Below are 13,377 nucleotides of genomic sequence, written 5' to 3'. Positions count from 1 at the left end.
TCACATCCCCAGCATGTGGCGCTTTGATCGGGTATGTCTGCAGGGTGTGCTGCAGAGACCCGGGCGGCATCACCTGCAGAGGAAATTAGTTGGAGCCCAGCAGCAGAAGTCGGAGCTGCTGTCACCTCCCAAGGTCCGCAAAGTCCCTGGTTCGGTCCTGGGGGATTGGTAAAGATGGGGACCGTCTCAAAAGACAGCTGTTCCTGCAGGGATTATTTTGCTTAGCTACGTGCACGTAGTCTAACTCCAGCGCTACCCAAGTGGAATAACTCCTTAGCCTGGCAAACGTACCTGAGAAGGAGATGAGGAAAAGCAGTCGGGCCATACTAATGTTGCCTTTGTCTGCTCAGGCGAAACTGGCATCGGCAAGTCGACGTTGATGGACACTCTGTTCAATACCAAGTTTGAAAGTGAACCTGCGACACACAACGAGCCTGGCGTGAGATTGAAAGCCAGGAGTTACGAGCTCCAGGAGAGCAACGTCCGTCTGAAGCTGACTATTGTCGACACGGTTGGGTTTGGCGATCAGATTAACAAAGATGACAGGTAAATTTATTTTTGTCAGGAGAAGGAATCCTTGCGCCGATGTGCTCCGAGATCGGAAGGGCCCGACCCTGTGTGGGGAGTAGGTCCCTCGCTGTACGGGGGGTGTTTCCCGATCCCGGCGTGGCAGCTAGCATCGCTCACCCCGTGAGACACGTAGCACTGAGGAGAAACTGAGGAACAAACAGATCAGCTAGGCTACAGAACTGAAACTGCGTTTCGGCCCTCCTTGTCTCTCTGCAACTTAGTGGAAGTCTCTGTTTGAGTTGAAACCTGTAAATATTTGAAAGCGTGAGTTCAAATTGCAATTACGTTGCATCTTTTAGGGAGATGGAACTCACATCATAGTTCCTGTTCATGCCATCCTGCGTTGTTCAAGTCGAAGGGGGTTTTACTTTAACGTTGCACCTAGGTGCTGATTTTCATGTTGCATGCATGAAGTAAATACTCTGGGCAGCCTACGCAATCCCTTGTGTCCATCCGCGTGGGCTTTTGCTGTAGCGTTAAAACCAGTCATTCTGTGATCGTGACTAGTAAGCCAGTTAATGCTTTTCCTGTACCTTAGAGCCATACGTTCCCTCGTGGCAGTAATCCCAGCTCTCTGGAGCGTTGCTTGCGACCCTCCTCTCTGCACCTTGCCGAGCGAGGGCACGCTGGCTGGCAGCGTGTGCGCTGACCAAGCGCTGTTATAGGGCACCAGGCAGATAGACAGCCTAAGCTCTTTGAAAATACAAAAAAAAATACATCAAAGTTTCTACCATGATCCCCGTTAGCATGGAGATTGAGCGGGTTCTGCTTCCTGTTCCATAAAGAAAACTCCGTAGATTTTTAAAAAAGACTTCACAATGCTTTTTTATTTTTGTAATGCTTCCTTGCTGCTTGACCTGACACCAAAACGCAACTTTCACCCCCGCTTTGCGGCTCCTGCTCCTAACTAACGCTACAGAGCCAAACCAGTGAGGGGCACGTGCTGGCTGGAGGGAGAGCTCTGCGCGTCAGACGCTGCCATATGCTCTCGGGCGAGAACAAAAGCTGCTCAGAGGAGGAGCAGGTGCTCAGAGCGGGGATGCTCTGCAGCTTCTTACTGCCGGGTCACTTTGCATTTGCCGCATTTGGCGGAGAAGAAGAGTTGGCAGTATTGGTGGTGAAGCCCCCCTAACTTCCCTCTCGGGCAGCTGGAGATAGGGGCGGTGACAGGGCAGCAGCGCTCAGGGATGGCTCTTGTCCTGCTGTGTCCTGACACATAGGGTTCCAGTGAGTGGGAGTTTCTCTGTGCTGTTTGTTTGAGTCCTCCCAGTCCTTTTTTTGCTCTGCTTTTTGTGGCGTCTGCTCTAATAGGATCTCCCAATGTAAGGCCTTGCTGCTTTCTCTGCAACACGCCTGTGTCTGAGGTTTTTGGGGTCTCGTGGTCAGACAGAATTTCCAAAAGCAACAAAACCGGAGCAGCAGTCGTGTTACAAACCCACCTAGTGATAGTCGTGTACCTTCTGTGCCTGCAAATTAACAAGCAGTGCTCAGTACTGTCATATGGGTCTGTGGTGTGGGCACCTCTCACGCAACACTGGCTGTCGTCTTCTATAGCTCTCGCTTGGTAAACCAAGCAAGAGTCTGCTGGGCTTCACCGAGGGTTTTGAGCAACTGCTCAAACAGCTGCCCTGGCATCTGGAGCAGAGGGGCCAGACCGGAGCCTTGCTGGCTGGCTGTCCGAAGGAGGTTTTTGGACGACCTGAAAACTCCTGATGGCCTGTTTCCTCCTCACAACTGCTTTCCGGGGAGGGCATTAGCACTGCTGTGAATCCAGTGCTGAGGGCAGTGGCACTGTTGTCTTGGTGCCTCGGTCTCAGTGGCCTCCTTAGAGCTTCCTTGGGCTGGAGGTCCTGAGGCTGCCCTTGGTGGAGGGAGGAACAAATGGAAAAGTTCCCTTTCAGAGGCATAGTTAGTCAGATCCGGGCATGGAACACTGCACAAACTTTGTACTTCAACATAATGGTCCCCCCAGAGTATGCAAACGATGCAGTTGTCTCCTGAGCTTTGCTAGCAGGCTTCAGTTCCTGAAGAGTTCCTTTTATCCCTGTGTGAATCTCCCTTCCCTCTTAAGATCACAAACAAGCTTTTGGACAAGCTAGGGTAGGTGGGGTTTTATGTTTGAATTTTCTTGTATCAGATGATTCTCAGTGATGTTGGCAGAGCAGCAGCTGAGACTTTAATTGGAGAGACTGCAAAATAGGTTCTCTTTCAGGGTAGCAGGCTTGTGTGGTTTCCATGCACGTAATGTCCGGGGTCTCTGCCACTTTATCTTGTTACTATGTCCATAATACCCTCCCTGTGCACCGAGTGGAAGCACCGACTTGCTGGGGAGGGGCTGTAGGTTGGGCGGGGAGGGTCCCAAGAGCAGCGCTCATCCCATTATGTGCAGAGCACCCATGAAGCTTCCTGAGTGTCGAGCAGTGACCTGTGCTGTCCCAGCGGTGAAGGCCCTGGTTTTCTCTGTGCCATGTTTTCTTTCTTCAGCTACAAGCCTATAGTAGAATATATCGATGCGCAGTTTGAAGCCTACTTGCAAGAAGAGCTGAAGATCAAACGATCCCTGTTCAATTACCACGACACCAGAATTCATGCCTGCCTATATTTCATTGCACCAACTGGACACTCGCTGAAGTCCCTAGACTTGGTCACCATGAAGAAGCTCGACAGTAAGGTACTTGTTGCTCACGTTAATGACCCTCGCAATGCCCTACTAGTGCTTTTACGATCTTGCCGCAGGCTTGCTTAAACCTACTTAGAAAAATACTGTCTGTTTTTAGCAGCAGGGAATTGCAGAGGTGCCATGTGAAAATGTTACCCTGGGCTAGCTGCTGGAATGGGTCATTATTTGCTGATTCATATGCTGCAGAGATTTATTAAGAGTTGGGGCTCCTACCCTCTTCCAGTCCCGTCTCGGGTTGGGAAACTTGGCGGCTGGCTCCACGGTTATGCTATAAAGTTAACAATCCAAGAGCAGGAAACTGTATTTATGAGGATGCATTAGGAGACTGCCGTTCTTTTTACTTTCCTGTGGGTTAACTCAGCCAAGTTCAGTGACGAGTTCGTTCACAACTGAAAGATCAGTTGGCTGTTGAAAAAGAGAGGGAAGTGTGTTTTCCTCCTTAAATGCATAAATAAAAATGAGAGGTTGAAGTTGAACTCCGCTAGTTCTAGCGCTCAAAGACATGGCTGCTATGCATGGTTCACTTTGTCCAACAGATTAATTAGGTTCTTGTTTAAAAAGTAACAAAACAAACCTGATATGGTAAGTGTGTATGAGATAAGAAGTAAATCTAAAACACTTTAGATCATCTTACTAATCAATGAAAAACAAATGAAAATGCTGCGTCTGCGTGCTCTGACGGCATCCAGCTAGACACAAACAGTGATTTGATCTTCTGTGGCAAATGTAGTGTTGTTTTAACTGTAATCTGATAATCAAGGAGAATCTGAATAAATACGTTACTCAGCATGTGCTTTTTCAGTTACCCTCGTGATTAGTAAGGATGAGAACCGAGCTTGATCTAAACCGTGGTGTTTGCCTAGATACTTGCAAGAACATTTCATCTATCTTCTAGGGAAAATACCTGAGTGTTTAAACTGAGCTTTCTCTGTGCTTCTTTACATCCTATGATTAAGCAATTTAAATCGGTCCACCTTGCACCTTTGGCTCACTGGATCCTGATTCTGCGGAAGATAAATGATGACCATGGTTCGTTCTTTCCTAGAGTGGCCTATCGATTGGGTTTTATGCAGTGATGGAGAAGGATCCCCGCTCTATTCAGCTTAAAATAGGGTTATGGAGGTTCACCCAAAGTGAGCTAATTGGCATTCACATTCTGTCTTTTGGCAAAGAGGGATTTAATAACTTCAGGCCATTCTCCGAACAGAATTAAATGATGTAATATAAGAGGATTTTCAAGTACTGTAGTTAAAATCCCTTCATGTAGGTCAATATCAACATCTTCCTCACTACAATTTCGGTCTGCTGTTGCAAGGAAAAGCAAATCGTGCAAGATCAAAAGCATTGTCCATCTGGAGGGAGGAGTAGAAAAGGGAAGAAAGCAGCATTCCTTGTCCTAATGCATTCTTGCATTCTCCCAGCAAAGCAGATGCTTGTGTGGCGCCGCTGTCCGTGCAGCGATCCACTCCACTACGCTGAGGGTACCGTGCTATCTCCCTCCCCTTGGCTCCTAAATGGCGATGCCGTTTGCCATCCTGCTGCCAGTGTTGCAAATAGCCTGTCTAGGGAAGGGAGTTAGTAACTTATCTTTAATTTCCGTGTTAACCCCATGGCGCAGTTCTCTTCGATGATTGTCTTAGAGCTGTGCAGGGAGAAATCGACCCTCGTCCCGCAGTACAGCGGTGTATGGGAGCGTGTGGAGGGCACGCAGGTGGAGGAAGCGTGCCTGTGTTCCTGCCAGCCCCCACCCTGTGTCGCGCGGTTGGGCACGGACCATCTGCTTCCACCTCCCGTGGGGTAACAGCAGTGCTGCTGCCCACCCGGGTGGCCCTGATAACAACGCCTGAGCAACCGCCCGCGAGAGGCTATTGTCTGAGCCTGTCTCTTGGAGTAATCCAGCCTGTGCGGTGTGGAGAAGTGCCTAGATGGTAATTTCCTTTTTTTTTTTTTTTTTTTTTTTTTTTTTGGAACAGCTTGTAATAATCTATGACAGCATTTCCTGTCCAGCCAATTCGGATGAAGAGGGGAATACGACAGGACAGGAAATAGCATGTTGCCAAATTGCGTTTGACTTCTTTTTAAGGCAGTCATCGCTGCTGCATGAAAATCAGGTCTAAGGCAGTGGTGCTGTCACCAGCAGCTCCAGAGAAGGTCTCCCACTGGGGGGGCAGTGGCTGGTGGCACTTTTAGGGCCATTGCTCCAGGATGCATGCTGCTCTCCATCCTCTCCTGGTGACGCAACACGTATGGTCCTGTACGTAGAGGTGCTGTCTTTGTCTTGCAGGTGAACATCATCCCCATCATTGCCAAGGCTGACACCATTGCAAAAAATGAGTTGCACAAGTTCAAGAGTAAAATCATGAGCGAGCTGGTCAGCAATGGCGTCCAGATCTACCAATTCCCGACGGATGAAGAGACAGTGGCTGAGATAAATGCCACAATGAGCGTATGTTTTCTCTTTGGGGGGGGGAGGTTTGCTTGCCTTGGTTTGTGTGGGCCTGTCCTTGATGGTAGGGCACATTGTGCTGTTTCTTTTGGCTTTAAAACTGCGGTCTAAGCACAGATACCAGACTGGCCAGAAAGCTTTTGGAGCTGGAGATAACTGTCATGTGGGCTGCTTGGCCTGATATACTTCATTGTACAGCAAACAATTCTTCTCTGAGCGTTTTTTCATATCCTTCCCCTATTGCAATATTCCCATCTCGGGGGAAAGGAAGAGGATGGGAGGCAGGGCCCTGTTGTGGTCAGGGCAAAGGGCTGGGGTTTGGGTTTCCTGTCCCAAACGACCACTTGTTGCTTAGTGGGGGGTGATTCACTTCTGCCTTTGTTTCGCTTTCCGGTGAGAGCGGGGGCGTCGTCAGTGATGTTCCAGCTCTCGGCAGGGCCCGTGGCCATCAGCGGCGAGGGCTCTGGCTTTCACCTCCTTCCCTTTCCTCTAGCGATAGGGGTGGGATTGGAGAGCAAGTGGGGCTAGGGTACACCAAACATTTTAGTGGGCTTTACAGAGGGAAACAACTCTTCCCCATGGGCCTGACTTGGAGCGCAAGGGGAAAGAGCCTGAGCTCAGGGTTTCTGGCAGTGACGTGTATCACGGCGGCGCTGACGGGGCCCGTGAGCGGATTTAGTGGGGCACGTAAGACCAAAGAGGACGTGCCAACCCCAAAGCAAGTGCACTCAAAAGCAAGTGCAAGGATGAGGTTGTCTGTGTTTTTACAGGGAATGGAGGCATCAAGATTAAGCCGTTTCCTTGCAACTTGAAGGGGTTTTGAGTTTCCCTGCACAACTGCTCGTAGATGGGCAATTGTCACATCCAGCTGGATATCAGACCCTCTCCAAACCTCTGCGTTGTCTCCCCCTTTTCCCTGGCTGTGTTGTTTTCTCAGCAGGGAGAAGCTGGCACAGAGAAAGGACACGGCTCTGCCAGGGCGCAGCATGCGCGGTGTGTGTTTTGCCTTCCTCTGCAGCCCGGCTGCTGGGAAGCTCCTTTGCCAGTTAATCACGTCTCTGCCACTCGGCTTCTTCCCTTCCCACCCAGCCTGCGACCACGGCTTGGCCGACGCGGCACCCGCTCCCAGAGCTTGCGCCCGGCCCTTTTGGATGCCGTTAAGGCAGGGAGAGCACCGTGGGGGTGGGCCGGCGACAGAGGCCAGCTCCATCCTGGCAGCAGCCACGCTTCTGGGAGGAGATCCCAGTTTACCGCCACCACACCCGTGGAGAGACTGGGACGTAGCAGAGCTCGGTGACTCAGACGCATCGGCCCAGGGCTGGGTCGACTCTGCTCTTCCCCTTGCTCACAGCTTTGCCCTTTTTAAAAGGAAGCATTAGCAATTATTTCTAGCAGCAGCAATCCCCTGAATTTTTAGTCTACCTTCCTTGGAAGGATGTGCTTTATTTTCTTTTTTTATTGTTTGACAGTTATTTTTCCTTAGTGTTCAAATTCAGTTCCAGTTTGTAAGATTACTTCTGTGCTTAAGATAGTCATGCTTTGTAATTACATGAAAAATGTACATCTCTTGAATTTTTAGGACTTCACAATTTTGGACTTTAAGGCTGAGCAGGTTTCTCATCCAGACCGTCCTGTTGCTCTTTCTAAAATACCAAAGGAGCTCAAGCAACTTAAATGCAGCACGGCTGCCACAGTAAACAGCTTTCTTGAGAAACAATCCCTGGCAAGGCAACAAAGGAAGTCCCTAACCTTAATGTCCTTTTCCTTTTGTAGGTCCACCTTCCTTTTGCTGTAGTTGGCAGCACTGAAGAAGTGAAGATCGGCAATAAGATGGCAAAAGCCAGGCAGTACCCCTGGGGTGTTGTGCAGGGTATGTTACCGAAAGCACAAATAAGACCTTGTCATCCTGATGAAAGGTGCATTGATCTCTGGATGGTCCTTACCAAAAGGTGTCTTGAGAAAGCAAGATCACAGCTCCAAGACTTTTCCTTAAACTCAGGGCTTTGCAGTTTAGCTCTAGACGTGGAGGGGATTTGGCGGGAAGGGTGGTGGTGTCAACCTAGCAGTTGGCTTTGGGAAAGAGCAGGCTGACCTTGCTAGAAGATGCTAAATAACTAGCTTGAAAAATGAAATCTTACATTTCCATTCTCTGTTCCTTATGCTTTTCTGCCAGCAAAAAAGCATGAGCAATGGGGAAGGCTGGGACAGCTGAGTGGTTCGGTTGGAACCTTGCACACAAGCCTGAATGCAAACATGTAGCTGGGGGATTTTCTCGGGAGGTCAGCAGGGGCTCTGCCCTTGCAACTTGAGGTGGGAGCAGAACTAATTGAACACTGACTGCTTGGTGTGTTTTGTCCTGGTATCGTAAACTGTGGACGTGCAATCCCCCCCCTAAAGTCAGCCAGAAGCTCCTTTCCGTCGGAGACAGAGTTTGGTTCGGGCTGTGTTTGCACCCCGGGCAGTACTGAAGCTGCCAAAGATAGGGCTGGTCCTTGCTTTCCCAACCAGCGCTGGGAAGTACAGGGTTGTACGGTGGCGGAGAATGGCCTGGCAAGCTGGAGGGGAAGGCTCACAGGGCAAATCTGCAAAACTCACCCAGTTGTTCTCAATAATATGAGCTGACCCTGATGCAGCTTCAGACTTAGTGTCTTTGGTTGTATACACCAGAGGATAAAGCTGGGAATAACTCACCATCAGGCAAGAAGTTGATATGTTTGGGAAGTTTTGGATTTGACACGTGTTCTACTGGGTTCTTGCTGTTCCCAGGAAACTAGGACCAGATAGTCAAGGAGATTTAGTTGGGTGCCAGGGAGACTTTGAAGATCCGTCCCTGAACCACCCCTTTCCAGAGACAGCTGCTCTGGTCTGAAGGGGAGCAGCCGCAGGGCTCTGCTGTGTCCCCGGAGGCATGCTCCAGAGTTGTCTGTTAGCAGCACGGATGCCTGCTGCTTGCTGTCACACGCTAAAGACTTAACTTGCACCCCTTGTCTTCAAGCATACGCAAACTGCCCGCACCGAAGCGTGCAGGCCCTTCGCAGGCTGAACAGCTTGCTGGCCTAGGGGCTGACGGTGGCACACCAGACCCTGCTCTGAATGGGAGTAGCCATGGGAAGCCATGTTATACTCTGAGTGCTGCCTCCCTTCGGTGCCAGGAGCAGGGGTTTAGGGCTCCTTCGTAAGGTTAGCCGGCCTGGAAAGGGTACGGCATCTCTGGGGGGGTCTTGTCATAACCTTTCCTTTCAGCACTGCTACAAACTGAGACTTTGTTGCCTGCCTGGGCCCGGGTCAGAGGCTTGGATTTAGAGCAGATTTGGGTGGGAAGTGCAATCTTGCGTGCAAACGGATCGTCACCTTGCTGGTGCAGAAATACGTGGAGAGACAGGAGCTCTGTGACCGATGGGCCACAGGGAGATCTTGCAAATCCAGTGAAAGGCCTCGAACTGGTACCCGTGTGTTGGCGGGATAGTTTCACCCCCAGTTCAGCAAGGCGTTTTGGTGCAGGCTGACTTGGAAGTTCTGCTTGTGTGCCCTGAAGAACTCTCAAGCTTGCTAAACTGGTGCCGGGGCAAGGGGGGGACCTGGCTCCTGGGTTTAATGTTTTCTCTGCGCATGGTCTGTCTCTTCTGCAGTTGAAAATGAAAATCATTGTGACTTTGTGAAGCTGCGGGAGATGCTGATCCGAGTGAACATGGAGGACTTGAGAGAGCAGACGCACACCCGACACTACGAGCTGTACAGGCGCTGCAAACTCGAAGAGATGGGATTCAAGGACACGGATCCGGACAGCAAGCCCTTCAGGTAGGAAAGCGTAACTCCGGGCCTTGTACAACCAGAGAGATTGGAGGTTTTGGGGTTGCTGATGTTTGCAGGAGCCAGGGAAGGGAATAGCTGTGGTGCTGAGATCTAAAAGTGTGGCTGGGGACGAAAATCTTGTGCAATGCAGTCTTGCCCTCGGGGCCCAGGATTTGTACAGGAGAAGCACAGGAAAAGTTTGGGTGGCTGAGGAAGCCGATTACTTGCCTTAACATTTTGAAAATGTCTGCAATGCTGCAGCAGGGCTGTACAGGCTTTCTAGAGCCTGCAAAATATCACCAGGATGCTTGAAGGTGATGTGTTTTGAGAGCAGAATACGACCCTTTTCAGATCAACCTGGAAAGTTTAGGAGGAGGAAGCGCACGTCTGCAGATCTATCTGCACCCTGCTGCTGAAGTTGTATCGTTTTCTTTGCACCCTTTTCTGAGCATCCCTTGCTCTGCCATGTTAAATATAAGCTGCTGGCCCTTACTCACAAGTGCGTGCCTTTCAGAATATCTCCTACCTGTCAGCCAGTACTAAAAGGTGTTGAAAGGATTGATTGCTACGTGCTCCTCCTGTCACTCAGTGTGGAGAGCAGTTCCTCCCTGGGCTCTTCAAACTGATTTTGCTGTCCACGTTTGAAACCGTCCGTTGCTCTTTGTGGCCGAGAGGCTGCTGTAATGCCAAGTTGGGAAGTTGATTTTTTTTTTTTCTCCACCCTTGCTCTTGCTTTCCTAAAACCTGTGAATTGTCCAGTCTGAAGTGAAGCTTATGCTCATCTTCCTACCCACAATACTATATGACCTTTGTGGAGACTTGAGTGAATCTGTTGAATAGTGAGTTTGTTAAATCACTTCAGAAACTTCTCCTGACACTTTTTGCCCTTGGAGAAGGGCAGGTTTGGAGAAGGTCGGGTGATACTTTAGTGCCCCCTTTCCTCCAATGCAGGCTCGACTGTGTTTTGCAGCCAGCTTGCTCAACTGCAAGTCGGGGCCACGTACAGCTGCTGGGCTTGAAAAGTGCAGCCGTGTCCATGTTGAGATGAACGTGACTCGTGTTGAGATCTAACTGGTTACCAACCGGGAGATCCTGGATCGATGTTCTTGCTGACCCTCCTAGAGCTTGTCCCGGCTGGGCCGAGGTGTGCTGTGAAGAGGGTGCTGTGGTCTGATGCTCGAGGTTGGGCTTTTTCCTAAATACAGAGTTTATGCTGTCTGACAGCTTTATTGGTCTGAAGCCCAACTCATTAGCCAGGGACAACAGCTGTGTGGGAATTTGGGAGGGAGTGTTTGTTTTCTCCTTTCGTTTCCTGTTTCCCATTCCTCCCCAACTTTTCCCCAATAATCGCACCCGCTGCCTTAGCAGCATCCCACGCTCCCCTCTGCCCCAGGGGAAGGCAGAGTTAAACGTGTCTCAGTGTGAGTTTCCCCCCGTAACACATGTGCATGTCAGGAATTGGAACGCCAGTCCCTGAGACGGCAGCCGTGCGGCCGGCTTGCGCGGATCACCCCGGACGTGGTTCGTCTCTGATCCTCGGCGGGGGAAAGCAAGCCAGGTGGGCTCCAGAGCAGAAGGCAGAGTGGGGGCCTTGTGTTCCTGTTTCTGGAAAACAGCGCTCCATGGTGAGCCGAGCAAAGTCTGCGCTACGACAGGAGTTTGCATTGGTTCAGGGTTTTATTTGTGTCTTGCTGAGTTTATGCAGCTGCATTTCTTTTGCAGCACAGAAACTCTGCTGGAATTGGTCGAGCCCAGTTGTGTTACTAAGCCAGAGTGTGAAGTTTTATTGGATTTCCTTTCTGGAGAGCAATGGCTTAAGATGGGCTCAGCCCTTCCCTTTGAGGAATCTGAGGAATTTCCATTGCTTCCTGTACACGAGGCCTCTTTTGACCAAGCTATAAGTAGAAAGGAAATGAAAACGTACAGAATTTCTCCATCTGGTACGTGCTAGTTCACAACAGTTCGCTCTGGGTGCCTCCCCCCTCTGATAAACAAACAAAACCCATGATCCCAAACTGTTTGGCCAAGGCTGATGTATATCTGAAAGGAGGAAAGCAGTAGGTTTGATGCTTTCTCTTCTTCCTTCTGAGACCAGGGATCAAAAGCATGCCTTTCCCCCGGGTCTGGGCCCTGGGAGCCGCAGGGACCACCGCTCTTCAGGCAGTCTGCGTCAGCCAGGGGCAGGGAGCCTTTTGTAAACCTCAGGGTGAGCAGGGCAAAAGACGCCAGCAAACCGTGGGTGCCGTGTAGGCACGTGTGCGAGGTGTGAAAAACGCGGGGCTGGTGAAGGTTGTGAGACCCACCTTGCTGGCAGAGCCCCCACCGCTTGTCCAAGCTGCAGGAGGTGAGGAGGGAGCGTCAGTGCCTCCATAGGTATCTGCTCCGTGAAATGGGGTCCTCTGTTGCACGGAGAGCCTTCTGCTGTCCCGCGTCTGTTGTGAACTGGTTTCTCTGCTGCTCTAGTTAATGTTCTCAAAATACTTTTTTTTTTTTTTTTTTTTAGAGAAAATTATTTGCAAGGGCATCATTCGGTGTGGGTGTTGGGAAAGTAAGTTACTCTTGTAATCTAGGTTCATATGTTTGTATGCTTAAAAAGCAAATTCCCTTGTCATCTTTGTGAGAAGCTGCAGGGATCCCAGTTGGTTTGGACTGTTATTCCTTAGGGCTGTAAATGGGCTGAAGTTGCCAGGCCAGTTTCTCTGAGAACTTTCATAGAATCCCAGACTGGTTTGGGTTGGAAGAGACCTCAAAGCCCATCCAGTCCCACCCCCCTGCCACGGGCAGGGACACCCTCCGCTCGCCCAGGTTGCCCAAAGCCCCATCCAACCTGGCCTTGAACACTGCCAGGGAGCCAGGGGCAGCCACAGCTTCTCTGGGCAACCTGGGCCAGGGCCTCAGCACCCTCACAGGGAAGAATTTCTGCCTCACATCCCATCTCCATCTCCCCTCCTGCAGCTTCAGGCCATTCCCCTCGTCCTGTCACTCCCTGCCTTTGTCACCAGCCCCTCTCCAGCTTTCCTGGAGCCCCTGCAGGGACTGGAAGGGGCTCTAAGGTCTCCCCGGAGCCTTCTCTTCTCCAGGCTGAACAACCCCAACTCTCTCAGCCTGAGGTCTCCATAGCAGAGGTGCTTCAGCCCTCAGATCATCTCCGTGGCCTCCTCTGGACTCGCTCCAACAGCTCCATGTCCGTCTTGTCCTGGGGACCCCCCGAGCTGGACGCAGTACTGCAGGGGGGGTCTCACGAGAGCAGAGGGGCAGAATCCCCTCCCGTGACCTGCCGGTCACGCTGCTTTGGATGCAGCCCAGGACACGGCTGGCTCTCTGGGGTGCGAGTGCACATTGCTGGGTCACGTTGAGCTTCTCATCAGCCAACACCCCCAAGTCCTTCTCCTCTTTGTTTTTCTGGAAGTTGGAGTCACTTTAGTAGAGAATTAAGCTTGCTGGCGTTAGGTTAGTGGTAAGTTATTAAGCTTGAAGCTGGGATTAGTATTTAACCTGGGACAATTTAACAGCAAGTCCCTGCCACCCTCACTCCTGCCAGCCTTTTCCTGCTCGCCCCTCGCCCAGCACTGTGTTTTTGGAATTGAGCTTTGTAAGAAATTGTTTGCTATACAGGATACAATTAGCAATGTGCCGAGTTTTCTGGTTTGGTCCGTAAGGCTCTGCTGCTCCCTAGTATAGTGTGTCACTAATTGCAGATTCCATTTTTGTTCACTGAGCGGTGAAGGCTAATCTGCCCTCAGGGTTTTCCTAGGCTCTAGCCAGACCCTTCGGAAGGGTTTATGAATTTAAGTTTTGGTGTCCACAGTTAGAGGATGCAATCTTAGACTGAATTTTAGGGAGGTCTTGATTGAGTCTCCTGATCTCTTACTGCTGGAGTGGACTGGTT

At 50.6% G+C, this 13,377-nt stretch overlaps 1 protein-coding gene across 3 annotated transcripts in view; it reads left to right on the top strand.

Moving 5' to 3' along the window:
- The window catches only part of SEPTIN11 (septin 11), a 71,450-nt gene that overhangs the window by 32,816 nt on the left and 25,257 nt on the right, over positions 1-13,377 (top strand). For all 3 annotated transcript variants that reach the window (XM_054825258.1, XM_054825260.1, XM_054825259.1), the window contains exons 3-7: positions 351-546; positions 3,055-3,241; positions 5,535-5,696; positions 7,470-7,566; positions 9,326-9,494. In XM_054825258.1, coding sequence (XP_054681233.1) covers positions 351-546; positions 3,055-3,241; positions 5,535-5,696; positions 7,470-7,566; positions 9,326-9,494 — 811 coding nt within the window. The remainder of the gene's footprint in view (positions 1-350; positions 547-3,054; positions 3,242-5,534; positions 5,697-7,469; positions 7,567-9,325; positions 9,495-13,377) is intronic.

This window comes from Grus americana, chromosome 4, assembly GCF_028858705.1.
Source record: "Grus americana isolate bGruAme1 chromosome 4, bGruAme1.mat, whole genome shotgun sequence".
NCBI classification, from domain to species: domain Eukaryota; kingdom Metazoa; phylum Chordata; class Aves; order Gruiformes; family Gruidae; genus Grus; species Grus americana.
This window is presented reverse-complemented; position numbering and strand designations above follow the sequence as displayed.